The sequence below is a fragment of the Rhinopithecus roxellana genome, chromosome 2 (assembly GCF_007565055.1).
Source record: "Rhinopithecus roxellana isolate Shanxi Qingling chromosome 2, ASM756505v1, whole genome shotgun sequence".
NCBI lineage: Eukaryota > Metazoa > Chordata > Mammalia > Primates > Cercopithecidae > Rhinopithecus > Rhinopithecus roxellana.
This window is the reverse complement of record NC_044550.1, coordinates 89821-116355: the sequence shown is the minus strand read 5'-3', so window position 1 is coordinate 116355 and position 26535 is coordinate 89821. Positions and strand designations below refer to the sequence as shown.

The following is a 26535-nucleotide window of genomic DNA, read 5'->3' as shown; positions in this document are numbered from 1 at the left end:
CTGGCAAAGGATAGAATCACATGAGTTCATTAGAGTTATACAATTATCTGTGTGCAAAAATACATGGAAATGCCAACTTTAACCTGCTATATATATATATATTTTTTCCTTGAGATAGAATCTTGCTCTGTTGCCCAGGCTGGAGTACAGTGATGTAATCTTGGCTCACTGCAACCTCCACCTCCCGGGTTCAAGTGATTCTCACGCCTCAGCCTCCCAAGTAGCTGGGATTACAGGCACCTGCCACCACACCCAACTAATTTTTTTATTTTTAGTAGAGATGGGGTTTCACCATGCTGATCAGGTTGGTTTCGAACTCCTGACATCAGGTGATCTGCCCACCTTGGTCTCCTCAAGTGCTAGGATTAAAGGCATGAGCCACTGTGTCCGGGTGCAATATGCTTTTACATCAGTATCTTGAGACTTAGTAAAGTCAATCTTTCTTTAATCTGAGTAGAAGTGATAAACTAGGGTCCCCAATCAAAAATACTCCATTTACTAATATTATCAGGTCAATCTTTATCTGTCTTGATTAAGCAGAAAGTCTAGTGCCTAATGGCTGGGCCCAAATCCTGGCTCTGATGCTTATCAGTTGGGTTACTCTTGGATAAGTCACCTAATAGTTCTGTACCTCAGTTTCCCCATCTATAAAATGAGGGAAAAACAGAATCTGCCACGTAGTGTTGTTGAAAGGGTTAAAAAATTAGGTACAAAGCACTTACAACAGTTCTTGCCACAAGGACAGCACACAAAAGATCTACTGGTCATTATGATTCGGTATCAAATATTTACTAATAAGACAAATTATATGGTAACTAAAGAAAAAATCAGTTACAGATCTTCCGAACATGGTCAAATCTACAATTATACCCCAAAATAACTGTAGGATTTTAAGAGAAAGTTCTCTTTTCTACAAAGCAATTTAGGTTATTATTATTTTCGGGTTTTTTTTGAGACAGAGTCTCGCTCTGTCACCCAGGCCAGAGTGCAGTGGCATGATCTCGGCTCACTGCAACCTCTGCTTCCTGGGTTCAAGTGATTCTCATGTTTCAGCCTCCCGAGTAGCTGGGATTACAGATGCCCACCACCACACACAGTTAATTTTTGTATTTTTAGTAGAGACAGGGTTTCACCATGTTGACCAAGCTGGTCTCAAACTCCTGACCTCAGGTGATCCACCTGCTTCAGCCTCCCAAAGTGCTGGGATTACAGGTGTGAGTCACCATGCCTGTGCCAATTTAGGTTACTGCATAAGAAGAAAACCCCTTAATTCTCCTCTATGCTAACCATCTCATTGAAACCCTTCAATGGTGGAGCTAGCCAGGCTAGGCCAGACCTCAGAAGGGACTGTACCTCTTAGGGCCAAGACTGAACTATCTACCTGAGCAGGGTGTGGGGAGAACAACCACTTTGCCTGCTGTTCTTAGCCCAAACATACTCAATGAGTGCCCACAGCTATCACCCAAAACTCAAAGGCAAACTAGGGAATCAGAGGAACCCTAAAATAAACAACCTCTGTGGCAAAGGACGATAACTTCCTATGAAACCCTTTGTTACTTTTTTTTATGTTTTTCTTTTCTCAGCAGCAAAAACATTAAGTGAGAATTACACTTTACCCATAACTCTTTCCTCAGGTCTTCATTCTCAAATTGACTTAGCTGATTCAAAACATCCTCAATCAAGTGATTCCTTCTGACTGTTAGATCAAACGTGGGCATCAAAGCGAATTCAGACTCTCTTTCTTCCTCAATTGCTGCCGACATAAGATAAGCTTTATGTTTTTTACCCTAGCAAAACAGAAACAGAAATATTACACTTCATTTTACCATTGGCCCTCTCTAAGTAAAAATTTGGAAAGCAGAATAAACTGGTTCTGCTTATAAATGCAGGTCACCTTTATGAAAAGAACCTTATATGCACCACTGAAGATAAATGATAACATTAGTATTTAGTCTCAGTGAGCAGAGGAAACAAGGGACCTGAAGAATCAAAGCCTTTGTGGAGCCAACCTGGATGAGCAAGTAAGTTACCAACTGCAGGTTTTATCAGACCACTTTCTCCTATACACACAATTATTAATGCTTAAGATACCAAAGCTACTTATTAACAGGCTAAGAGATGTATTGGTATCCATTGAAACAGTGCACTGCAACATGATGCTTTCTCATTCAGAAGAGAAGTTCAGATGCTTAGAAAGCAAAAAGGCCGCAGGAAAAAAATCCAGGTGTGAGAGATGTCACCAAAGAGCCTATCCCAGGAAAAAAAAAACCTAGACAAGAGATTTTAAGGCAGAATTTACCTAAGAAGTTAATTGAAGACAGACAAGCGGGGAAAGAGAGAGGGAAAGATGGACAGACAGACAGAATGTCCATTCAGAAACCAAATGGCAATTTTAGGTCACCGAAGTCTATGGTTTGGGGCCGGGTGAAGTGGCTCACACCTGTAATCCCAGCACTTTGGGAGGCTGAGGCAGGCGGATCACTTGAGGTCAGGAGTTCGAGACCAGCCTGGCCAACATGGTGAAACCCTGTCTCTACAAAAAATACAAAAATTAGCTGGGTGTGGCGGCAGGTGCCCGTAATCCCAGGTACTTGGGAGGCTGAGGCAGGAAAATCGCTTGAACCCAGGAAGTGGAGGTTGCAGTGAGCCGAGATCATGCCACTGCACTCCAGACTGGGCGGCAGAGGGAGATGCTCTCAAAAAAAAAAAAAAAAAAAAAAAAAAGTCTATGCTTTTAGCAGAAAAAGGAGTAGTCAAATACTACTTCTATGAAATTATCTCTGGAACCTTGTTTAAAATCAGGAGAGAATAGGTTGTAAGAGTTGAAGCAAAACAAAGTTCTTTTATCTTTTTTGCTTTGATTTCCCTTTGTTAAATATTTCATTCTAGTCATACTCAGAACTCGTAAATCAATTTCCCATTTTTATTATGGTAAATGCATTATATTAAACTATCTGCTTTAAGGACATATATTTGAATGTTATACATACATATAACATATGTCTGCATATGTAAAAGTGATAATAATACCCAACCCTTTGGGTACTTTGAGTGAGGCAGTTTTAAATGCTTTACCTGTATTAACAAATTTAATCCTTATAAAATTGCAATGAGGCAGGGATTATCTCATACAATTCCTTGGGAATTTTCAATTGCCCAATTTTACTACTTTGGTGGTAAAATATTTTGTTAACGTTTGATAAAATATCCATCCACTTTGCTGGATATATCTACAAACATAACCACCTCAGTTAGTAACAGTACTGTATATAGAAAAGGGGGAATCTGTACAAACCTCTATTATGGCACCATCACAGAGCAGTAGCCATTTATTGGGCTCCTAATTTCAGGAATCCTCAGCCACCTCTATTCCTGCTACCATATCTTTTCATTAGATTGTGCCTCCTTACACAGGTGCTAGTCAAGCCCAAGTCTGTTATACCTCTTTGAGTACTATTCAGAAAACTACAGGCTGCCACTGCCAACTTCAGGTAAAAACCCAACAACTAGGCCAGTTGTCCAAGCTCCATCCCTTGCTACCAAGGCCCTAATTTGCCTTAAGGTGAAGATGATCCAAATTATGACAGTCTGCCTTGCCTTCTTCATTAGAGTGTAAGCTACTTGAATGCCACAACCATTGGTTTCACTGGTAGTTGGTTCTCTTATCACCCCCAAAATATTGCATGATTAAGAAGGCACTCAGCATGTGATTTATGCTAATGAAGACAAATAGGCATACATACCTCTATTTTTAAAAGTGTGTCTGTATGTAGTAGTTTAATTTTCGACAGATGATTAAAGATAAATGGAAAGTGACTGAATATGACCCAGCATCCTGCATTTTCTGAAGAATCCTAAAAATGGAAATGACAACAATTCTTATAAGTTAAGCGACAGAGAAACCTTACACTTTACCTCACAGCCTTACATCCCTGATGGTTTAAGGTCTCAGCACTTCCAACAAAAGCAATCCAAATTACTGGTCCATAGTACTAGTAGTAGAAAATGTGTTTTATATGTATCAATGAAAGGTATATAGAGAATGTTTAGTGCCCATTTAATTTAGCAATTAATTATAATCTTTGGATGCTTTCCCAAAGACTCTGTTCTGCTGAAACCTGAGTTTCTGCCATGTGAATAAGCTCAGTTGCATTTGGTAAACAGAGAATGATATAACATGGGTAGCTGGTTAGCTCATATATGAATTTTGCTGGGCAAGAGTTGATGTGCTAGAAGGAGAATTACAACCTTCAGAGAAAGAAAGAGAGACTTCGGGCCAGCTGCTACCTTGGCAGTAGGAGCCCTTCAACTGTATTTTCAGAAAATGAAAAAGGAGTGCTTACATCCAAGACACTCTACCACAGGTCTTGGCTCTTGACTCCTAATGAGTCTCACTGCCTTCTATGACCACTTTAAAGGTATCAGAGCTCCACTAGTCCTTCTCCAATTACAGTGTAGATAGATTTCTACCCTTTCCTTTTTGTGCATTTTTCATATTCCCATAGTCATCTCCCAAGGTGTCAATCATTTTTCCACTGGAACTCTGACTACAAAATTGCATAGATTTTGAGGAGTCTTCACGTTTCCCACAAGCCCTGCTATTTCTATTGTGCAATTTTGCAGAGGACAAGAAATGCCTATATTAACTCACTGATTATCAATTTCCCCCTTTAAACATGCTATACCTACCACAGTCATTTTCCACAAGCATCTTCTGCATACTTCTACAAAAAAATTGAGACGGTACAAGAGTTCGTCTACTTGGAAAATACTTTCAGGTAGTTGACACTTCATCTGGTTTACCTTAAATAAAATATGACTTGTGAAAAAGTTTTATATTTAAAGACAATTTTGCTTAATAGCTGTTAATTAGATTATCAAATTGTAAATGAAACACCCTTATAATGACCAGAATAAAATTCTATCCAATTCCTCCATTGCCAAAGCCCCAAATTTTCATGAACATAAATATCTAAGATTTAATAGTAGAGATTGATGATATAATGATAAACTTCTAGTTATTTTTAATTCATAGAAAAATTTTAAAGAACTTTCAATCCAAAGAAAAAAAAAAAAAAACAGTATCCCAAAGTACTCTGGGGTCCAGTTCTTCAGGTCTTAGTCTTCAGGACTTAATAATATACTACCTTATAGGCATTCACTCTGCTGAGGCATTTGTGGAACATTCCCCTACCGAGAGGAAATTTTCCAACCCTCCATCTCATATGATATGATCAGGGTTATTATGACTATTATGACAGACACATGAACACCCTGGCATGTTGTGAAGACAATGAATAATAATGACACTAGACACTTCGGGCATTAGTGACTGTTAGTATTTGACTTGGATGGGCGTTATCCTGAAATAAATTACTCTCAGGTGGTCTTCTAAAAACTCATCTTGGCTATATGCACTGAAACCATGTGTCTAGAATGTTTTTACTGACTCTCGTCCAGACCTCAAATATTCCAGGCCTCCCAGTACTACCACCCAAAGCCTGGTGAGACTGTTTCACCCTTTAACTATGGCTCTCTGGATCTGATGATCTTGGCCTTGCATTATCATTATTAGCCTCAAGGTCTCCAGAGTCACAGAGAAAGTGGGTGCTTCATCTTCATGGTGTCTGGTAGCCTCCTGCTGAGGTGCGGAGCCTGACAAATATCAAATATTCTGATGTTATCTATTAGGGTCAAAGGACAAAGCGGGATCCCCTGAAGATTTCTTTTGTTGCTGCTTCAGTATTTCTTGTGATTCTCTTTGTAAGTAGCAAAAGCTTGTTAGAATACACCTTCCCAGAGCTCTTCAATAAATTTCTCATTTTTTCAAAACAAAAATTATTTGTCATTAACCTTTCCCTTTTGTAAAATAAAAAATTTAAAACTGTTGAAAATAACCATTGTTTTTCAATAGTATGGCAGTTTTTTTCTTCAGCAGTATGATATATTAGGTACCCTGATCCACTGAAAACACCTAGAAATACAGGAAAAGCTGTAACAAACATGTTTAAAGGCATTACTGATTTTTTAGGTAGATGGAATAATCAGGTCAAAAACCAAATGAAAGTGGCATTTGCCTTGAGAGCATCTGCCCAACCTGGTGAACGTAAACTTCAATTTTCAATGGTTGGGGCTTTGGGGAAAGGAGGCAAAGCCCAGACTGTTCAAATTAGGGAGTCCATAGAAGTTATCCCCACAAGTCTGAGACCCAAAAGGGTTAAACCATCAGGTAAGGATGAACTAGAAATGAATAAGCTCTTTTCCCCACTGCCATATCAATCACTCCACCTCCACCTTGACCCCAGGACCACAAGGCAAACTGTTCCAAGTTCAAATGGTGCTGAGCTGGGGAAAAATTATCCCCCATAGGATCTATAATTACAAAAGAGCTCTCCTTCAACTTTACCACCAAATTCTAAAAAGCTTCAAGCCAAAAATGTAAAGTACTACCAAACTGGTGGTATCTCCAGGAGCCTGGCAGAAGAAAATTCTCTGTGAAGAAAGCCAGTCCTCAGGTAATTCCAAAAGATAAAGTTCCAAGGAAAACGGACAGCTCTCACACATACACAAATCACAAAATACATGAGGATAAAGACACCAGGAGGAAGATTCAGCAGAAACTGACCTGCAAAGACTTCAGATACCTGAGTTATAAGGCATATATATTCAGATAAATAAAAGGAAAGTGTGAAAAGAACGAAGGAATTATAAATAATGAGCAAATTATTTATAATTTAAAGAACAAATTCGAGTATCTAGAAATGAAAAACATTAATACTTGAGATAAAAACTTAAAAGGTAGTACTAATAGCAACCAAAATCACTGAAAAAAGAATTCATGAACTGGAAGACAGGGTTGAAGAAATACTATCCAGAATGGGGTACAGAGAGACAATGAGACGGAAAATATGACAGAAAGCTTAAGGGACATGCCAAATAGACCGAGAAAGTCTAACATATCAATAACTGGAATTTCAAAGAAGAGAGTCAATATTCAATTAGATTTGAAATGTGGAATAATTTCTAAAAGGAGGGAAATACCCTTAACCTACAAAGGTTATTTTCAAAAACCTAACAGAAGGCCAGGCACAGTGGCTCATGCCTGTAATCCCAGCACTTTGGGAGGCCAAGGTGGGAAAATCACTTGAGGTCAGGAGTCGGAGACCGGCCTGGGCAATGTGGCGAAACCCCATCTCTACTAAAAACTAAAAAATTAGCCGAGCAGGGTGGCATGTGCCTATATTCCTGGCTACTCACGAAGCTAAGGCACAACGATAGCTTGAACCCAGGAGGCAGAGGGTGCAGTAAGCCAAAATCGTGCCACTGCACTCCAGCCTGAGCAACAGGCTCTTTTTTTTTCTGTCTCAAGAAAAAAAAGGAAAAAAAAGCCTATAGGGCTGGTGTGGTGGCTCACCCGGGTAATCCCTGCACTTCCGGAGACCAAGGCCAAAACAGGAGAATCACTTGAGGCCAGGAGCTCAAGATCAGCCTGAGCAACATAGTTAGGCCCTGTCTCTCCAAAAATGAAAAAATTAGCTGGGCATGGTGGTGCATGCCTGTAGTCCCAGCTACTCAGGAGGCTGAGGTGGGAGAATCACTTGAGCCCAGGAGTTCAAGGCTGCAGTGAGCCATGACTGCACCACTGCACTCCAGTCTGGGCACAGAGTGAGATTCCGACTCAAAACAACAACAACAACAACAATAACAACAACAACAACAAACCCCTATAAGTAAGTGATACTAAAAGCATTTCCTTTGGAAACTAAGAATAGTCCATGAAAAAAAATTTCCTTTAAAATCACAAAGAAGTACCCACTTTTACCCCACTTCTATTTAACATCATATTAGAAGCCCTAGCTAGAGCAAGACAAAGGAAAATAATAAAATGTATATGGACTGGAAAAAGAAAACATAAAAAATTCAAAATTTTGGCAAATTTGAGAATTTGGCAAATTTGCTGAATATAAGAATCAATATTCAGGCCAGGTGCAGTGGCTCACACCTGTAATCCCAACACTTTGGGAGGCAGAGCCAGGCAGATCACTGTAGGCCAGGTGTTCGAGACCAGCCTGGCCAACATGGTGAAACCCCGTCTCTACTAAAAATACAAAAATTAACCAGGCATGGTGATGCGTGCCTGTAATCTCAGCTACTTGGAAGGCTGAGAGAGGAGAAGCACTTGAACCCGGGAGGTGGAGGTTGCAGTGAACAGAGCTCACACCACTGAACTCTAGTCTGGCCAACAGAGGGCAACTCTGTCTCAAAAAAAAAAAAAAATTAATATTCAAAAATCAATGCATTCCTATACACCAGCAACAGATAATATAATTTTAAGACACTATAATAGTGTAACAAATGCAAATGTCTTGGGATATATTTGACTAAACAGACTTTAATAGTAAAATAACAAAACTTTACTGAAAGACAACTAATAAGTGGAGAGGTAGATGCTATGAAGATTCACAATAGTAAAGATGTCAATATAGTGAAACACAGACATATAAATAATTAACTATAGATTGAATGTAATTCCAATCAAATTCTCAATAAGACTGTGTGTGTGTGTGTGTCTCTCTGTATATAACCTGACAAGGCAATTTAGAAATATATATGGTAAATGTTTAGCAAAATTTGTATGCCAAAAATATTCAAGACGCACTTCAGAAACAAGGCTAGGGTACTTCTCTTACTAGATATGAACAATTAATGTACAGCCATACAAAAGGACCCATGGTATAGTGGACTCATGGTACAAAAGGACCCAAAATTGAAACCCACACATGGAAACTTGATTCACAACAGTTTGTATTGCCTATCAATGGAGAAAAGGCAGCATTTCAATACGTGGTGCTAGGGTAACTTTTTCACATTAAAAATAATAAAAATAAATTTACAGTACGTTTCTAATTGCATTAAACAGTAAATTGTGAAATGCAAAGCTAAAGTCAGTATTTCCTTTAGACCTGGACAAGAGTGTCCTCTGCCCTAGGACCATGGTTCTTGCAGTGGCTCTCCTCCAGCCAAGCCTCTTCCCCCAGAATAAGGGGTCTGCAGGGCCAGGGGGACCTGTCTATTTTCAGCCCACACATCCCCTTCTAGATTGGGCTACATATACCCAGGACCTAGGATTCCATGTTCAAATGGTTCCAGGTCTGCTTCTGGCACAGGCCTCTCCCCTTTCTTGGTCTCTAGAGAGTGAACTATGTCACAACTGAGACCCTCCAGTCTCAGGGTTGGCTAAGGAGGGTCTATGGTGTGAGGTGGGATAGAACTCAGACATATGGGCTGAGGTGTCCACATATGGGCATGTGACACGCCTTCTGGTGTGGGACAAAACCAAGGGAAGAAAAGAAGAGCAGAGGGCTGCATTTAAGCTACCACTTCTCTTTTCTTTTTTTTTTTTTTGAGATGGAGTCTTGCTGTATCACCCAGGCTGGAGTGCAGTGGCACAATCTAGGCTCGCTACAACCTCTGCCTCCTGGATTCAAGCGACTCTCCTGCCTCAGCCTCCCAAACAGCTGGGATTACAGGAGCGCCCACCACACCCGGCTAATTTTTGTATTTTTAGTAGAGATGGGGTTTCACTATGTTGGTCAGGCTGGTCTTGAACTCCTAACCTTGTGATCTGCCTGCCTCAGCCTCCCAAAGTGCTGGAATTACAGGCATGAGCCATCAAACCCAGCAAGCCGCCACTTTTCAATGTAGAATTTTAAGAAGACTGAGATTTCTGAATTCAAACCTGGCCTCCCCTGTCATTATGAAGGTTTATTTGTCAAAGGAGGAGGGCAGTATATTTTATTAACAGTTTGTCAGACAGGTTTTTGACCTTTTAAATATTAGACATATGGTATATAGGCCTCCATTTACACTCTTCCTCTGGCCTTGGCTATTGTCCTCTTAGAAGACTATCTAGGGCAGTTTTAGAGACCTAATCTAGCCCTCTGTTATTTTTATAGTCTTACTGGTAACATAGCCATGACCATTCATTTTTGTATTGCCTGTGGCTGTTTTCATGCTACTCCTGAAGAGCTGAGTAGGTGCAGTTGTGATAGAAACCACATGCCGCAAAAAGCCTAAAATATTTACTATCTGGTCCTTTCCAGAAAAAAGCTGCCGACCCCTGATTTAGGGTAATAATTTAAAACCTTTATGGGAGAAAAAAAGCTTAAAACAAGACACAAGGAGTGAAATTATATAAAGAAATGGATAGACAAATTTATCTACATTAAAATTAAGAATGTGAGTTTGCCAAACACCATAAAAGCAAAAGACAAGCTATAACTGGGATACACCATTTGCAACACATATCACTGACAAAGAAGTAGTATCCAAAATAGAAAGAATTCCTATAAGCAGTAAGAAAAAGTCAAATATTGGCCGAGCACAGTGGCTCATACCTGTAATACCAGGACTTTGGGAGACTGAGGTGGGTGAATCATTTGAGCTCAGGAGTTTGAGACCAGCCTGGGCTACAGGGTGAAACCCCATCTCTACAAAAAATACAAAAATTAGCAAGGCATGGTGGCTTGCACATATAGTCCAAGCTACTCTGGAGGCTGAAGTGGGAGGATCACAGGAGCCTGGGAGGCAGAGGTTGCAGTGAGCCGAGATTGAGCCACTGCATTCCAGCCTGGATGACAGGGGAGAACCTGTCTCGAACAAATCAAAATCCTTTATGGGAGAAAAGAAGTTTAAAACAAGACACAAGGAGTAAAAAGAAATGGATTGACAAATTTATCTACAATAAAATTAAGAATGTGAGTTTGTCAAAAAACACCATAAAGCAAAAGACTAGGATACAATATTTGCAACACATACCATTGACAAAGGAGTAGTATCCAAAACAAAAGAATTCTATAATCAGTAAGAAAAAGTCAAACATCATTTAAATGAACAAAAGTCAAGGACAGGCATTTCACAGAAGAGGAAACAAATACTGCAATTATAAACATGAGAATATGCTCTAGCGCATTTGAACCAGGGAAATACAATTAAAACCATAATTTGGTATCATTTTGTATCAAAAATATTTTCAAAATGGAGCAACGGAAATTATCATCATCTCCTGGAGAGAATTTAAATTGGTCCAACTGCTTTTGAAGAGTTTGTCACTACCAGGAAAGAGCAACACACACATATCCATAGCTTATCAATTCTAGAACTAGGTATGAAAACCAGAACCAACTCTTGACACAATAACACCAAGAGATTATGAGCAAAAATATATTATAGCAGCAATGTTTTCTCATAGAGGAACTCCCAAAAAGACCAAAAAAAAAAAAAAAAAAACACACACACAAGAATTGCAAACAGCATATGTATTTGTCAATATTGGAATGGATAAGCAAAGTATGGTATATTCATACAATGAACTATACTGCAGAGTGAAAAATGAATGAAATACAGCCATAAGCATTAATCTGGATGAATCTATAAAACAACACTGAGTGTAAGAAGCATGTATTCCATTGACATAAATTTTGAAAATAGCAAAATTAAACATTGTAGTGTCTATAAATACATACATATAGTTCTAAAACAGTAGGAGCAAGGGAATGATTACCCCAAAATCCAGGATCATGACTATCTCTGTGAGATGGAGAGGCTGCAATCCATGAGGGGTACACAGGTATTTCTAAAGTACACAGGTATTTCTAAAGTACTGGAAATGTTGTATTTTTTTTAACATGGGTGGTAAGGACACTAATGTTTATTTTATTATTTTTCTTTGAATTCTAAATAGGTATTTTATATATATATATTTCTTTATATGTATGATGTAATTTACAAAAAACAACATTTAAAAAAATAGCAATATAAACTTCGTATGTCTCACAGGAGTCTGCTAAAGATTCAAGCCAGCTGAAAGCAAGGCAATTTTTACTGCTAGATAAAAACACAGAGGTTTCTAAAGGAACTCTTACCCTGTGCAGCTTCTTCAACATTTCTAGGAGAGCTTGAACATTACCATTCTCCTCAGCACTTTCATCCCAGTAATCCAACTGGCATATGACAGCTGTTTTAAACATCTGGACCAGTTTGCTGAAAGTGGATTCTTGCAGAGTTGCCCAATACTCTTCTGAGGAATACAAGGAAAGCAAATTGTTTTAAAAATGAGTTTTATTGTGTTTTTTTGTTTGTTTGAGACGGAGTCTCGCCCTGTTGCCCAGGCTGGAGTGCAGTGGCACAATCTCAGCTCACTACAACCTCTGCCTCCCAGGTTCAAGCAATTCTTCTGCCTCACCCTCCTGAGTGGCTGGAATTACAGGCACCTACCACCATGCCTGGATAATTTTTGTATTTTTATAGAGACAAGGTTTCACCATGTTGGCCAGGCTGGTCTTGAACTCCTGACCTCAGGTGATCCGCCCACCTCTGCCTCCCAAAATGCTGGGATTATAGGCGTGAGCCACCTCACCAGCTTATTGTGTATATTTGAGGCCTACAAAATGTAATGGGATACATATAAACAGTAAAATTGTTACTATAGTGAAGCAAATTAACATTTTTTTGCAGGCCAGGCATGGTGGCTCACACCTGCAATCCCAGCACTTTGGGAGGCTGAGGCAGGTGGATTGTCTGAGCTCAGCAGTTCGAGGCCAGCCTGGGCAACATAGAGAAACTTGGTCTCTACCAAAAATACCAAAAATTAGCTGGGCATGGTGGCACGTATCTGTGCCACCTCGGGAGGCTACTCGGGAGCTACTCGGGAGGCTGAGGTGGGAGAATCACTTCAGACTGGGAGGTAGAGGCTGCAGTGAGCTGAGATTGTGCCAATGCACTCCAACCTGGGTGACAGAGTAAGACCCCACCTCAAAAAAAAATTTTTCTTTTCATAACAAGAACAGCTAACATCTATTTATTTAACAACAATAAAATCCCTAATACAATGTTATTAACTATAGTCCTCCTGTTGTATTGTCTAGTAGATCTCTAAACTTGATCCTACACATCTGCTTCTTTGTGGCCTTTGAACTACATCTCCACATTTCCTTTCCACCCCTATCCACTAGTAACCACTATTTTATTATCTATCTCTGCATATTTGACCTTTACAAGGAAGGTAAATATAATTATCATGTAATTTTACTTAGATTCTTGAAGGAAAAAAGTAGCCAATATTTTCTGAAACACGTAACAAAATATTTTAGTATATATCATAATTACAAAAGCACACTTGTAACAAACTTTTCACTGAATAAATACAATTACTATTACAAGTTTAGAATTTAACTTTCTGGTTGCTTGAGCCCAGGAGTTCAAGATTACAGTGAGCTACAATTGTACCACTGTACTCCAGCAAGGTGACAGAGTGAGCCCCTGTCTCTACTAAAAAATACTACTAATAATTTAACATCCTGGAAAAGTTCCTTTACAGTTAATAGAACTACAAACCTGATGTAATTAATTTGTGAAAATATATGAGCAAAATTAATCACATTTTTGCTGAGATGAAACAGTATAATGTGTTAAAAATTAAAAATTGTTCGTGATTGCATAATTTTCTTTTTGTGCTCCCAGTCTGAGATTTTTAACTCTTAGAAAACATATTTCAGCATTTTAAAAAACAAAAACCATTTTAAAGTAGCTTTTCATCACTTATCATGTTACCCAGTTTTAATAAAACATAAAGAATGGACTTCCTTGAGCTGAATATGCTATGTATGTCAAAAATCCCATTAAATCTATTCATGCCCCTAGAACTTACTTGCAGTGTACTGGAAATACAGGGATTGGATGAAACAATCAGACTGTCTGGATGTGGGACAGTCTACAAGACATCTGACCAGGATTGCATCCTTCCTTCCTCCTTCATTCCTTCCTCCTTCATTCCTTCCTTCACTCCCTCCTTCTTCCCTTCTCTTCCCCTTCTCCTTCCCTTCCCCTCCCCCACCCCTTCCCTTCCCCTTCTCCTTCCCTCACCTTCCCCTTTCTTCCCCTTCTCTTCCCTTTCCCTTCCCTTCCCTTTCCCTTCCCTTTCCTTCCCCTTTCCCCCTCCCTTCCCTCCCCCTCCCCTCCCCTCCTCTCCCATCCCCTCCACTCCGCTTCCCTTTCCTTCCTTCCTTCCTTTTTCTTTTCCTTTCTTTTGATTGATTGTATTTTTAGTAGAGATGGGGTTTCACCATTTTGGCCAGGCTGGCCTCCAACTCCTGGCCTCAAATGAGATTTAAAAAGAAAAAAAAAAATGCTGTAAATACTTTTTTTGGGAAAAGAAGAGAAGTGACCTAGATATTGAATATGACCTAGATACTGGATAATATTATAAAATTATGACTAATTTTCTTAGATATGATAATGATGCCAGGGTAATACAGAATTCCATGTTCTTTTTTTTTTTTGGGACAGAGTCTCACTCTGTCGCCCAGGCTGGAGTGCAATGGGGCGATCTCAGCTCAATGCAACCTCTGCCTCTCAGGTCAAGCAATTCTCCTGCCTCAGCCTCCCGAGTAGCTGGGATTACAGGCATGCACCACCAAGCCCGGCTAATTTTTGTATTTTTAGTAGAGTTGCGGTTTTGCCATGTTGGCCAGGCTAGTCTTGAACTTCTGACCTCAGGTGATCTGCCTGCCTCAGCCTCCCAAAGTGCTGAGATTACAGGCATGAGTCACCGTTCCCAGCCAGATTCCATGTTCTTAGATGAATGGTGAAATATTATGAGTGAAATCTCATGTCTTCAACTTATTTTCAAATAGTTCAGTAAAAATAAAATGTAATCTTTACATAAACAGAAAGCACACATGGCAACATATTTATTTATTTATTTATTTATTTATTTATTTATTTATTTATTTATTTATTTATTTTTGAGACAGAGTCTCGCTCTGCCACCCAGGCTGGAGTGCAGTGGCCGGATCTCAGCTCACCGCAAGCTCTGCCTCCCGGGTTTACGCCATTCTCCTGCCTCAGCCTCCCGAGTAGCTGGGACTACAGGCGCCAGCCACCTCGCCCAGCTAGTTTTTTTTTGTATTTTTTAGTAGAGACGGGGTTTCACCGTGTTAGCCAGGATGGTCTCGATTTCCTGACCTTGTGATCCGCCCGTCTCGGCCTCCCAAAGTGCTAGGATTATAGGCTTGAGCCACCGCGCCCGGCGACAACATATTTATTATTGCTGACTCTACAGTAGAGGGTACATGGGTATTCAGCATATATCATAATTACAAAAGCACACTTGTAATAAACTTTTCAGTGAATAAATACAATTACAAGTTTAGAATTTAACATCCTGGTCGCTTGAGCCCAGGGGTTTAAGATTACAGTGAGCTATGATTGCACCACTGCACTCTAGCAAGGTGTACTACTTATTGCCTGTGGTATACTATACTATTCTTTCAACTTCTCTATTTGTGAAATTTTTCACAGTGAAAAGTTGGAAACTAAGGAAATCATGACAAAGCCATGTGTGTATCCAAGGAAACTAAGTACTAGAATAATCTATTTCAGATGACTGTGGTATTGTTACAGTATCTTTAGAGTATGCTAACGATACGAACAAAAAAAAATGAATACATTTATAATTATCTAAGTTTTGCCGTCACTTTACTAGACATGTCTTTCCACTGAGAAAACAGGTAAAGTATCTTCAAATGATCAATCTTACCCAGAACCAGTGAAGACGGGTCACTCATTTTACAAACAACCTTTGCAAATGGAACCACAAGGCTCTCCCAGTTATTAGAAAGATGCATCACAGGACATTCTGGGAGAAGGAAGAAAACTTCCAAAGCTTCTTGGTATGGAGAATGAAATGGGAGTCTTTTGAGCAGATTATCTTTGAGGCAGGTGGTTATCTGTGGTCAGAAAGGAATAGGGAAAAGGCATTCAAAACTCAGTGGAAGCAGGGTGGAACTGATGGTAATAAAACAAGGTGAAGAGGCTGGAATGTCATTCTACTACTAAACGAGAATAATCATTTAGTTTTTCTAAAACCCCTGTTTACATCCTTTCTCACCTAGCCTCCAAAATATTGGAGGTATTTGGAATATACAGTAAGTATTCTCTCCATTCAATTATTGGGGTGCATGAAGAAGATCAAGCACACCTGTAATCCCAGCACTTTGGGAGGCCGAGGAGGGCGGATCACAAGGTCAGGAGATCGAGACCATCCTGGTCAACATGGTGAAACCCTGTCTCTACTTAAAATACGAAATTTAGCTGGGCATGATGGCGCATGCCTGTAGTACCAGCTACTTGCGAGGCTGAGGCAGGAGAATCGCTTGAACCTGGGAGGCGGAGGTTGCAGTGAGCCGAGATTGTTTCACTGCACTCCAGGCACAGAGCAAGACTCCGTCTCAAAAAAAAAAAAAAAAAAAGAAAGAAAAAGAAAAAAATCACATGTGCAAAAATTACACTGAATGAACAACGGATTCAGAACTAATAAACAGCCTTCTCAATCATAAGTACCATATTCTACCCTCTGGTTTACACTATCACACCTTGGGTTTCTTTTTTCAAAAGTAAAAATGCATCAGAACCCCAAAAAGCAGAAAAACAAAACAAAGCAAAAAAAAAAAAAAAAAAAAAAAAGACAAAATCCAACAATTTCAGGAACAAAATTTAACGACTGTCATTATCTTCCATAAGAGCAACTGTCTCTACCACAGACTCTAACTTTTAGCCCCTCCAATTTCCTTATAGTTTCCCAAATTCAGAATGCAACTGTTTAGGAAAAAATGGAATGGAATTCTGAATTTTTGTTATGTGTGCTTAGATCATAGTAATGATTTGTTTAAAATCCCAATATGAAGATAAGCTAGTATTTATGGAATACTTACTACTTGTCAATTATTGTGCTAAGTGATATACATATATTAATTAGGTCATTTAACCCTTATAGTTTCTCCCTAACATAGATGATATTAATCCCATTTTACTGATGAGAAATCTGTGATTCAGAGACATTAAGTAACTTGCTCAAGGTCACACAGCTAAGTGGGAATTTCTCTGGATCTTTCTGACTCCAAAGCCCAAATTCTTTTTTTTTTTTTTTTTTGAGACGGAGTCTCGCTCTGTCGCCCGGCCTGGAGTGCAGTGGCCGGATCTCAGCTCACTGCAAGCTCCGCCTCCCGGGTTTACGCCATTCTCCTGCCTCAGCCTCCCAAGTAGCTGGGACTACAGGCGCCAGCCACCTCGCCCAGCTAGCTTTTTGTATTTTTTAGTAGAGACGGGGTTTCACCGTGTTAGCCAGGATGGTCTCGAACTCCTGACCTCGTGATTCGCCCGTCTCGGCCTCTCAAAGTGCTGGGATTACAGGCTTGAGCCACCGCGCCCGGCCCAAAGCCCAAATTCTTAATCGTTGTATTATGAGACAGTGGCTAAATGGTATCTGTAAATGTACAAATTGTTGTAATTACCTATTTTTATATTAAAACATTACATTGGACTCCCACAATGAGATTCAGTCTTTGGAGTTAGTATACCTGACAACTCTATTTCAACATCTTATTAGTACACACGCATTCTACCTCCTTGCTCATCATCAGACACAACCTCAAGCCTCCTCACCTACTCCAAATCCTTAGAATGACTGTGATACCCTCAAGCCAGTCCTATTGTCTGACACACTGTGCTCTGGCGTACTCTTTTCTAGCTGCCTCAAATGCCCTTCCACGTGAGCACCTGGTACGATCTTAATTCCTCTGGGCAACTTTTTGAGTAAATAGAGCTAACTATTCACTGCCCTAATAATGACTCAATTCATCCAAAAATATTGCACACAGGCTACATTCTAAGCTAGGCACTAGCGAAGACAGTGAAGTGTAAAACACACCAGGTATTTGCATTAATGTATGCATGTATGTATCTGTCTCTCTTACTACACCATGAGCTTCTAAAGGACAGGGAGTATATCTCTTTCATTCTTCATCAAGAGTCATCATTACAGTGCCCAGCACATAGTAAGTATTCAAATGTTTGCTGAATAAATGAACACATGCCAAAGGTCTGAGAGTCCATATCACAGAACCTCAAGATAGAAAGAAACATTTACAGGTCTTCTAATCCAATCATCTTATTCTGAAACAATGGAGGTCAAGGGTGCCCCATGATTATTTCATTTACATACCATATGTTCTTTCTGTGGCACAATCAAGGTATATTTAGTAAACAGGTGGAGCCCTTACTGATGAACTGATCCAATCCCTTTCCTTCACAGATGCACAAAAGGGCTTCTATTTTTGGTAATCTTTCCATGGTTGGATTTAGTAGCAATGACTCAGAATCTTACAGAAAGTTAAACTGGCCCCCACAGGAGGATTTTAAAAAACAAAAGAAAATGAGCACTAACAGATGTTGATGAAATAGTCCACAGAGTTTCTGGGTTGTTGATACAGGCAGCACTAAGTGTTGCAGAGTCCCAATAAAGGTACATAATTAGGGAACCATTTCACCTCAGACCCCCAGTGGGGCTGTGGTTCTGCCAAAGACAACTGAACTTTCCATTTTCCCTTGAAAGAAAGGAGCGCATGAGAAAACCTGCAGCTGAAATAGAGAACGCTAGTTGTGGCAGACAGAGCAACTGCCGGAGCTGAAAGGAGGAAGGGTGAGAGAGCAAAGACTGAGAGGGAAAGAGAAGAGGGATATAAACACAGAGAGAGACTAAAAAATGGGTGGGAGGCTAGAGGAAGGAAGGGAGGAGGGAAGGAGAGAGAAAAAAAGAAGGAACTACAGTGAGACCCAGAGAGGAAAAAAGTGCAGAAAAGAACAGAAAGTAGTATCCCTATATCAACCAGTACAAAAAAACAGGGAAATAATAAAGACTACATTAAGAAAAACTACATTAATAAAGGAAGCATGCAGTGAGCCAAGATTGCGCCACTGCACTCCAGCGTGGGCGACAGAGCAAGACTCCGTCTCCAAAAAAATAAAAATAAAAATAAAGGAAGCATGTTTGGAGCACCTGCAAGAAAAAATACCTAAAGATAGTACTAACAGTGCTGAAACAGGAAGCAATCATCCCATAAAGAACAAGAACATTCTAGAATCTACAGAAAAGTGGAATGGAAAAAAAAAAACAAAGAATCCAGGCAGTCCCTGGCGAGAAGGATATTCATATCAGAAAAAATGTTCTCATTTCTACATTTACGCTTAAAAGGATTGCATATAAAATGTTCTTATTCTAGTGTGCCAATCTCAACAAATCCTTAATCATCTTCCTAAAGCCCTGAGTTGAAAAACTTCCCTCTAGGAATGTGTATGCATATATGTGCATGTGTGTTTGTGTACAGACACATTATTTAGAATATTTGTAACCTGTGTGACTACTATGCCAACTATTTCACCCTAAAAGGGCAAACTCCTAATTGTTATCTGAGTTTAACTTAATCTGAATATGCTACAAGGTCTCGGAGAATCCCTTAACACAAAACATTTCTTCTAAAATTTTGAGTTCTTATAAGAAATATTCTGGTCTATTTTCTTTCTCCACATAACAATCTGAAGATACCATGTTAGTAATCCAGTCCTTTTGGGTTAACTCCTTGAAGATGTTTCTTGCTTTATTTAAGTCCAAATAAACAGGCATTATTTCTGTAGTTCTTCTGCAGAAGAAAGATAAATTATCTTGTTAGATTATCTCCCTAGATGCAGTTTCTTCTAGACCTTGCCCCATTTCAACAAAATTACATTTTTTCTCGTGTATAACTATAATAAATTGTCTAAATACAAATGCAATGTAGTACATAACATTATTTTTTCTAAAATACCAAAAAATATCAAGGCTGCTTTCACTACATATACCATAAGACTTTAACTCAGATGCTGTCTTATCTGTAACAGATTAAAAAAATAAATATTTCCCAGTTTAAAAAAAATAGCCACAGAGGGAGGCCGAGACAGGAGAATCGCTTGAGCTTGAAAGGTCAAGGCTGCAGTGAGTTGTGAACATGCCACTGTACTCCAGCCTGGGTGACCGAGCGAGACCCTGCCTCAGAAAAAGAAAGGAAGGGAGGGAGGGACGAAGGGCGGGCCATAGAAAAAAGATAAATGTTTTTCGAAGGAACGAAGGAAGGACCGACCACAGGAAGGAAGGACCAACCACAGGAAGGAAGGACCAGGAATTGAAGGAAGGAAGGAAGGAAAGAAGGAAGGAAGGAAGGATGGAAGGAAGGAGCTCCACAGAAAAAAGATAAAGGTTTTTCCCATTTCTAAAAAATACATCCATTTCTTCCAGTTAAATGGTCTGAAAAGTAGGAACCAAAAGAGGGGGCTTCTGACCAATAATTTCTTAGTACTTCAATATAAAGTCATTAATGAAATGCTTAAGTATCTTCTCATGGAAGACCTTCTAATGGAAGGTCATGCAGCCATTAAAATTATGTTACCGGCTGGGTGTGGTAGCTCACACCTATAATCTCAACACTGGGAGGCTGAGGTGGGAGCACTGCTTGAGGCCAGGAGTTCAAGACCAGCCTGGGCAACATAGCAAAGCTGCTGTCTTTACAAAAATTAAAAAATTAGCAGGAGATGGTGGCACATGCCTGTAGTCCCAGCTACGTGGAAGGCTAAGGTGGGAGTATTGCTTGAGCCCAAGAGTTTGATGATACTTGAGCCCAAGAACCATGATGCTGTAACTCCAGGAGACCTTGTCTCAAAAAAAAAAAAAGAAAAAAGCCATATATATATATATACACCAAAAGAGATAGAACAAAATGTAAAATGGGCAAACATTAAGTAGAAAACAATGTATAAACAATGTGATCCAGCTGGGCATGGTGGCTTACGCCTGAAATCCCAGCACTTGGGGAGGCCAAGGCTGGTAAATTGCCTGAGTTCAGGAGTTCGAGACCAGCCTGGCCAACATGGTAAAACTCTGGCTCTACAAAAAAATACAAAAATTAGTTGTGTGTAGTGCCATGTGTCTGAAGCCCCAGCTACTCAGGCTGAGGTGGGAGGATTGCTACAGCTTAGGAGGCAGAGATTACAATGAGCCAAGATCACACAACTGCATTCCAGCATGGGCAATGACAGGGTAAGACCCTGTCTCAAAAACACAAAAACAAAAAACCAGTATGATCTCATTTTTTGTAAAAGAATACATTTGCATGAAAAAATATATACATAAGTGCTAGCTATTACTCTTAAGTGATTGATTATGGAAGATTTTCACTTTCTTTTTATTGTATGTATTTTTGACATTTTCTACAGCAAGCATATATTTACTTTTGTTAAAAAAACAATTTTTAAAAAGGGATGAACACACAGCTAATTATTTTACCCTCCAATCATTTTTTATCCTCTTTCACGGTACTCTTAATACAATTTAATACAATTAATTTATTACATTTATTACCTTTTCCTTAAAAAACTTCCAGTTAGACAAGCAGGAGATGAAAATATCTCTTGGATTTCCCTGTATTAGTAATAAGACACTGGTTAAACCAAATCACATGGTATACATACATACAGCCTCTTTATAGCATGAAACACGATAAATACAACATCTTATAACAATCCTTCTAACCTCTCCATTTGTCTCCTATCTGTATGCATATTATCTTGGCTTCCAAAAGTCCATTCTGTTTGGTAAATCTCAAAATTTCAGTGGCAAACATGGGAAATAAAAAAGTTTATACATACTAAGAGAATCCTCAAATAAAGAGGAAAGGCTTGATTTATGGTCAGAACTTTCTTGAACAAACAAAATACTCCCACCCCACCAACTATGCAAGTCCTATTTATTTCTATTCCATTGAAGTAGAAACAAAATAAATTACCAGAAATTAAATGGGGGAAGAAGTATGCTGAGTTTCATCTTAGCAGTAGTTGTACAGTTCTTAATTATTTATGCTCTGCAAATTATGATGCAATTATTTTGTGCAACCATTTTGTACAATCATTTTCCAGAATTAGAAAGCCATACTTTAAAATATTTCTAAAAGATGATGTTTGTAAGAATAGGCAGGAGTTCTATAAGACTGTAGTTCTATGGTTTAGAGAAGAATGGTACAAATTGTTTGGCTAAGAATAACAGGAACATAGACTAATGGTTCCAGTATCGAATGGGACTGGGGAATACTATAGACTGTATTTTCTGGCCAGAGAGTCACAATATACATAAACAGAGGCCTGGAGAAACCATACAGTAAAGAAAGCTGTCCTCATGGAGCTTATATGCTAGTTGTGATGGTTAGTTTTATATGTCAACTTGGCTAGGCCATGGTACCAAGATATTTGATCAAATATTATTCTGGATGTTTCTATGAAAATACTTTTTTAGACAAGATTAACATTTAAAACAGTAAACTGAGTAAAGCACTTCAACGAGTGAATAAAAAGAAAGCACCTTCCATAATGTTAGTGAGCCTCTTCCAGTTGAAGGCCTTAAGAGAAAAGGCTGAGGTCACCCAAAGTAGAGGAAATTCTGCTTTTAGATTGGCTTCAGACTTGAGTTGCAACATCAACTTTTCCCCAAGTCTCCAGCCTGCTGGCCTGTCCTACAGATTTTGAACTTGCCAGCCCCTACGATCTCATGAGACAATTCCTTAAAATAATCTCTCTCTCTCTCCCCTCCACAGATGGATAGATGGACAGATAGACATGATAGAAACAGAGAGAGAGACAGAAATACACATATATCCTATTAGTTTGTTTCTCTGGAAAACCCTGACTACAAAATCTCATACTGCTGTGCAGAACCAGTTTGGGAAATGATACTTGAGAGTGTTATATAAGCAGACAGACTGTGGGATGTACCTTTTTGTGCTATGCCACCGTTTCGTCTCCACATCAGCAATCCATCTCTTTACAGTCCCTTCATTCAGTATAGGAATTGTCCTCTTCAGATTAACATAGGAATTCTGTAAACAAACAGAAAAGTAAAATACAATAATTTAGATACATGAGAGATAGGTACCCAACTTTTAGGTACACTCTAGAGGGTAAAACTGACTTTTAAATATGGGTAATACAGCCCTGGGACAATCACAAAGTGATACTCAACCAATAAGTAATCAATCATTTGCCTGGTTGCCACTTTCTTGTCCAAGGGGGCTTAGACTGAGAGTAAATTTCTCTGAGGGCCTCAACACTCAGCACTTTATACAAATACAATCAAATTAAAGTGAACATCAGACAGCCTTGAAGGGAAGGGAAGATCCTGAAAGAGCTGTGTGCAGAAGTGTGAGGAACTCGATTTCACTTGGTGAAGTAGGGCACGGAAGTTAGGGACTTTTTATTTGCAAGCCCATGAACCTTGGGGTCTTTCTTAGTACTGGCCTGCAAAGTCATTTTTCGAATCTGCCACTCTGTTGTTTGCAAGGATACTGACCAAACATCACTGGCAAGTAGCCCCCAAAAGGTAAGTAGAGTCTATGGAAATCACACTGATCAGACATTCACCAGAGAAAATTTTGCTGATTTTTGTGGGAAAATACTGATGTAGTTTAGACAATAAAGGATCAGTAATGTCCAGCTATCCCCCAAAAAGTCAGCCAGTGAACTGATGATTTTGGAATTCACCAAACTTAGATACTAGAACCCTTAGTTTTCCTTAAAATACCAGGTTATAGAACACCTGGAGATCTATTTTTACCTCTTTCTTCATCCAGAGCAAAATGCTTTGATTCCCTCCAGCAATCATTATTAACTCCTTTTCTGAGGTATGGCTTTCTGAAAGGATGCACAAAAAGTAACAGTGTTAGAAAGTCATTTAGCACAAACAGGCGTGTTCAATTTAAATAACTTCAAATTCTTCTTAAACATAGTCATCTTCATGATTGTATATTTAGCAAACCCCATTGTCTCAGCCCAAAATCTCCTTAAGCTGATAAGCAACTTCAGCAAAGTCTCAGGATACAAAATTAATGTGCAAAAATCACAAGCATTCTTATACACCAGTAACAGACAAACAGAGAGCCAAATCAGGAATGAACTTCCATTCACAATTGCTTCAAAGAGAATAAAATACCTAGGAATCCAACTTACAAGGGATGTAAAGGACCTCTTCAAGGAGAACTACAAACCACTGCTCAGTGAAATCAAAGAGGACACAAACAAATGGAAGAACATACCACGCTCATGGATAGGAAGAATCAATATCGTGAAAATGGCCATACTGCCCAAGGTTATTTATAGATTCAATGCCATCCCCATCAAGCTACCAATGAGTTTCTTCACAGAATTGGAAAAAACTGCTTTAAAGTTCATATGGAACCAAAAAAGAGCCCGCATTGCCAAGACAATCCTAAGTCAAAAGGACAAAGCTGGAGGCGTCACGCTACCTGACTTCAAACTATACTACAAGGCTACAGTAACCAAAACAGCATGGTACTGGTACCAAAACAGAGATATAGACCAATGGAACAGAACAGAGTCCTCGGAAATAATACCACACATCTACAGCCATCTGATCTTTGACAAACCTGAGAGAAACAAGAAATGGGGAAAGGATTCCCTATTTAATAAATGGTGCTGAGAAAATTGGCTAGCCATAAGTAGAAAGCTGAAACTGGATCCTTTCCTTACTCCTTATACGAAGATTAATTCAAGATGGATTAGAGATTTAAATGTTAGACCTAATACCATAAAAACCTAGAAGAAAATCTAGGTAGTACCATTCAGGACATAGGCATGGGCAAGGACTTCATGTCTAAAACACCAAAAGCAACGGCAGCAAAAGCCAAAATTGACAAATGGGATCTAATTAAACTAAAGAGCTTCTGCACAGCAAAAGAAACTACCATCAGAGTCAACAGGCAACCTACAGAATGGGAGAAAAATTTTGCAATCTACTTATCTGACAAAGGGCTAATATCCAGAATCTACAAAGAACTCAAACAAATATACAAGAAAAAAACAAACAACCCCATCAAAAAGTGGGCAAAGGATATGAACAGACATTTCTCAAAAGAAGACATTCATACAGCCAACAGACACATGAAAAAATGCTCATCATCACTCGCCATCAGAGAAATGCAAATCAAAACCACAATGAGATACCATCTCACACCAGTTAGAATGGCAATCATTAAAAAATCAGGAAACAACAGGTGTTGGAGAGGATGTGGAGAAATAGGAACACTTTTACACTGTTGGTGGGATTGTAAACTAGTTCAACCATTATGGAAAACAATATGGCAATTCCTCAAGGATCTAGAACTAGATGTACCATATGACCCAGCCATCCCACTACTGGGTATATACCCAAAGGATTATAAATTATTCTACTACAAAGACACATGCACACGTATGTTTATTGCGGCACTATTCACAATAGCAAAGACTTGGAATCAACCCAAATGTCCATCTGTGACAGACTGGATTAAGAAAATGTGGCACATATACACCATGGAATACTATGCAGCCATATAAAAGGATGAGTTTGCGTCCTTTGTAGGGACATGGATGCAGCTGGAAACCATCATTCTTAGCAAACTATCACAAGAAGAGAAAACCAAACACCGCATGTTCTCACTCATAGGTGGGAACTGAACAATGAGGAAACTTGGACTCAGGAAGGGGAACATCACACATTGGGGCCTATCATGGGGAGGGGGGAGGGGGGAGGAATTGCATTGGGGAGTTATACATGATATAAATGATGACCTGATGGGTGCTGACGAGTTGATGGGTGCAGCACACCAACATGGCACAAGTATACATATGTAACAAACCTGCACGTTATGCACATGTACCCTAGAACTTAAAGTATAATAAAAATAAAATAAAATAAAATAAAATAAAACATAGTCATCTTAATAGACAAAATTAATACATCCTCCACCAGTTAAGAAGCTGAAATACATATACTTTGGAGTAAAGTCTAGTTGGCAAACATACGTAATTCACAAGGTGGACATGTGACATCAGTTTAATATACATAATATAAATATTTATATATAAAATACAAATATTTGATTAGCTAAATGCTATCAGTTTAATTCAAACTCCCATTACTTTTTTTTTTTTTTTTTTTGAGATGGAGTCTTGCTGTCGTCCAGGCTGGAGTGCAGTGGCGCAATCTCCGCTCACTGCAAGCTCCGCCGCCTCGCGGGTTCACGCCATTCTCCTGCCTCAGCCTCCCTAGAAGCTGGGACTACAGGCGCCCACCACCACGCCTGGCTAATTTTTTTTTATTTTTAGTAGAGATGGGGTTTCACCGTGTTCGCCAGGATGGTCTCGATCTCCTGACCTTGTGATCCACCCGCCTCGGCCTCCCAAAGTTCTGGGATTACAGGCGTGAGCCACTGCGCCCGGCCCAACTCCCATTACTAAAAACCATGTTTTCAAGATTTAACCAATGACGCTGGCTATAAAGAATATAAGCACTTTAAGCCCATGTAACTGGTTATAAGGAATCAAAGATAATACATGCTGCTTAAGGAAATTACTGTTCATTTTCCCACAAGAAATGAGTAAATTTTGTCACTTGAGGTCACCACTAAGCTTTCAGAAACAAGTAACAGAAATGCTCCAAGGTGCTTCTATAGTGGAGTGTTTCAGAACTCAGACTGAGGTCATAAAGGGCACGGGTTCGACTCCAGACAAACCACTTACTGGCCATGAGTAAGTGGCTAACTCTTTTCTCTCCAAGTCTCTTTA

The 26535-nt window shown here is 39.3% G+C and overlaps 1 protein-coding gene across 1 annotated transcript in view; it reads right to left on the bottom strand.

Moving 5' to 3' along the window:
• The window catches only part of HERC5 (HECT and RLD domain containing E3 ubiquitin protein ligase 5), a 52742-nt gene that overhangs the window by 15506 nt on the left and 10701 nt on the right, over nt 1–26535 (bottom strand). The window contains exons 8-16 of the mRNA XM_010356902.2: nt 23528–23604; nt 22690–22793; nt 21287–21346; nt 19442–19535; nt 15599–15788; nt 11925–12079; nt 4690–4803; nt 3744–3854; nt 1617–1787 (exon numbers count right to left, since the gene is read on the bottom strand). Coding sequence (XP_010355204.2) covers nt 1617–1787; nt 3744–3854; nt 4690–4803; nt 11925–12079; nt 15599–15788; nt 19442–19535; nt 21287–21346; nt 22690–22793; nt 23528–23604 — 1076 coding nt within the window. The remainder of the gene's footprint in view (nt 1–1616; nt 1788–3743; nt 3855–4689; nt 4804–11924; nt 12080–15598; nt 15789–19441; nt 19536–21286; nt 21347–22689; nt 22794–23527; nt 23605–26535) is intronic.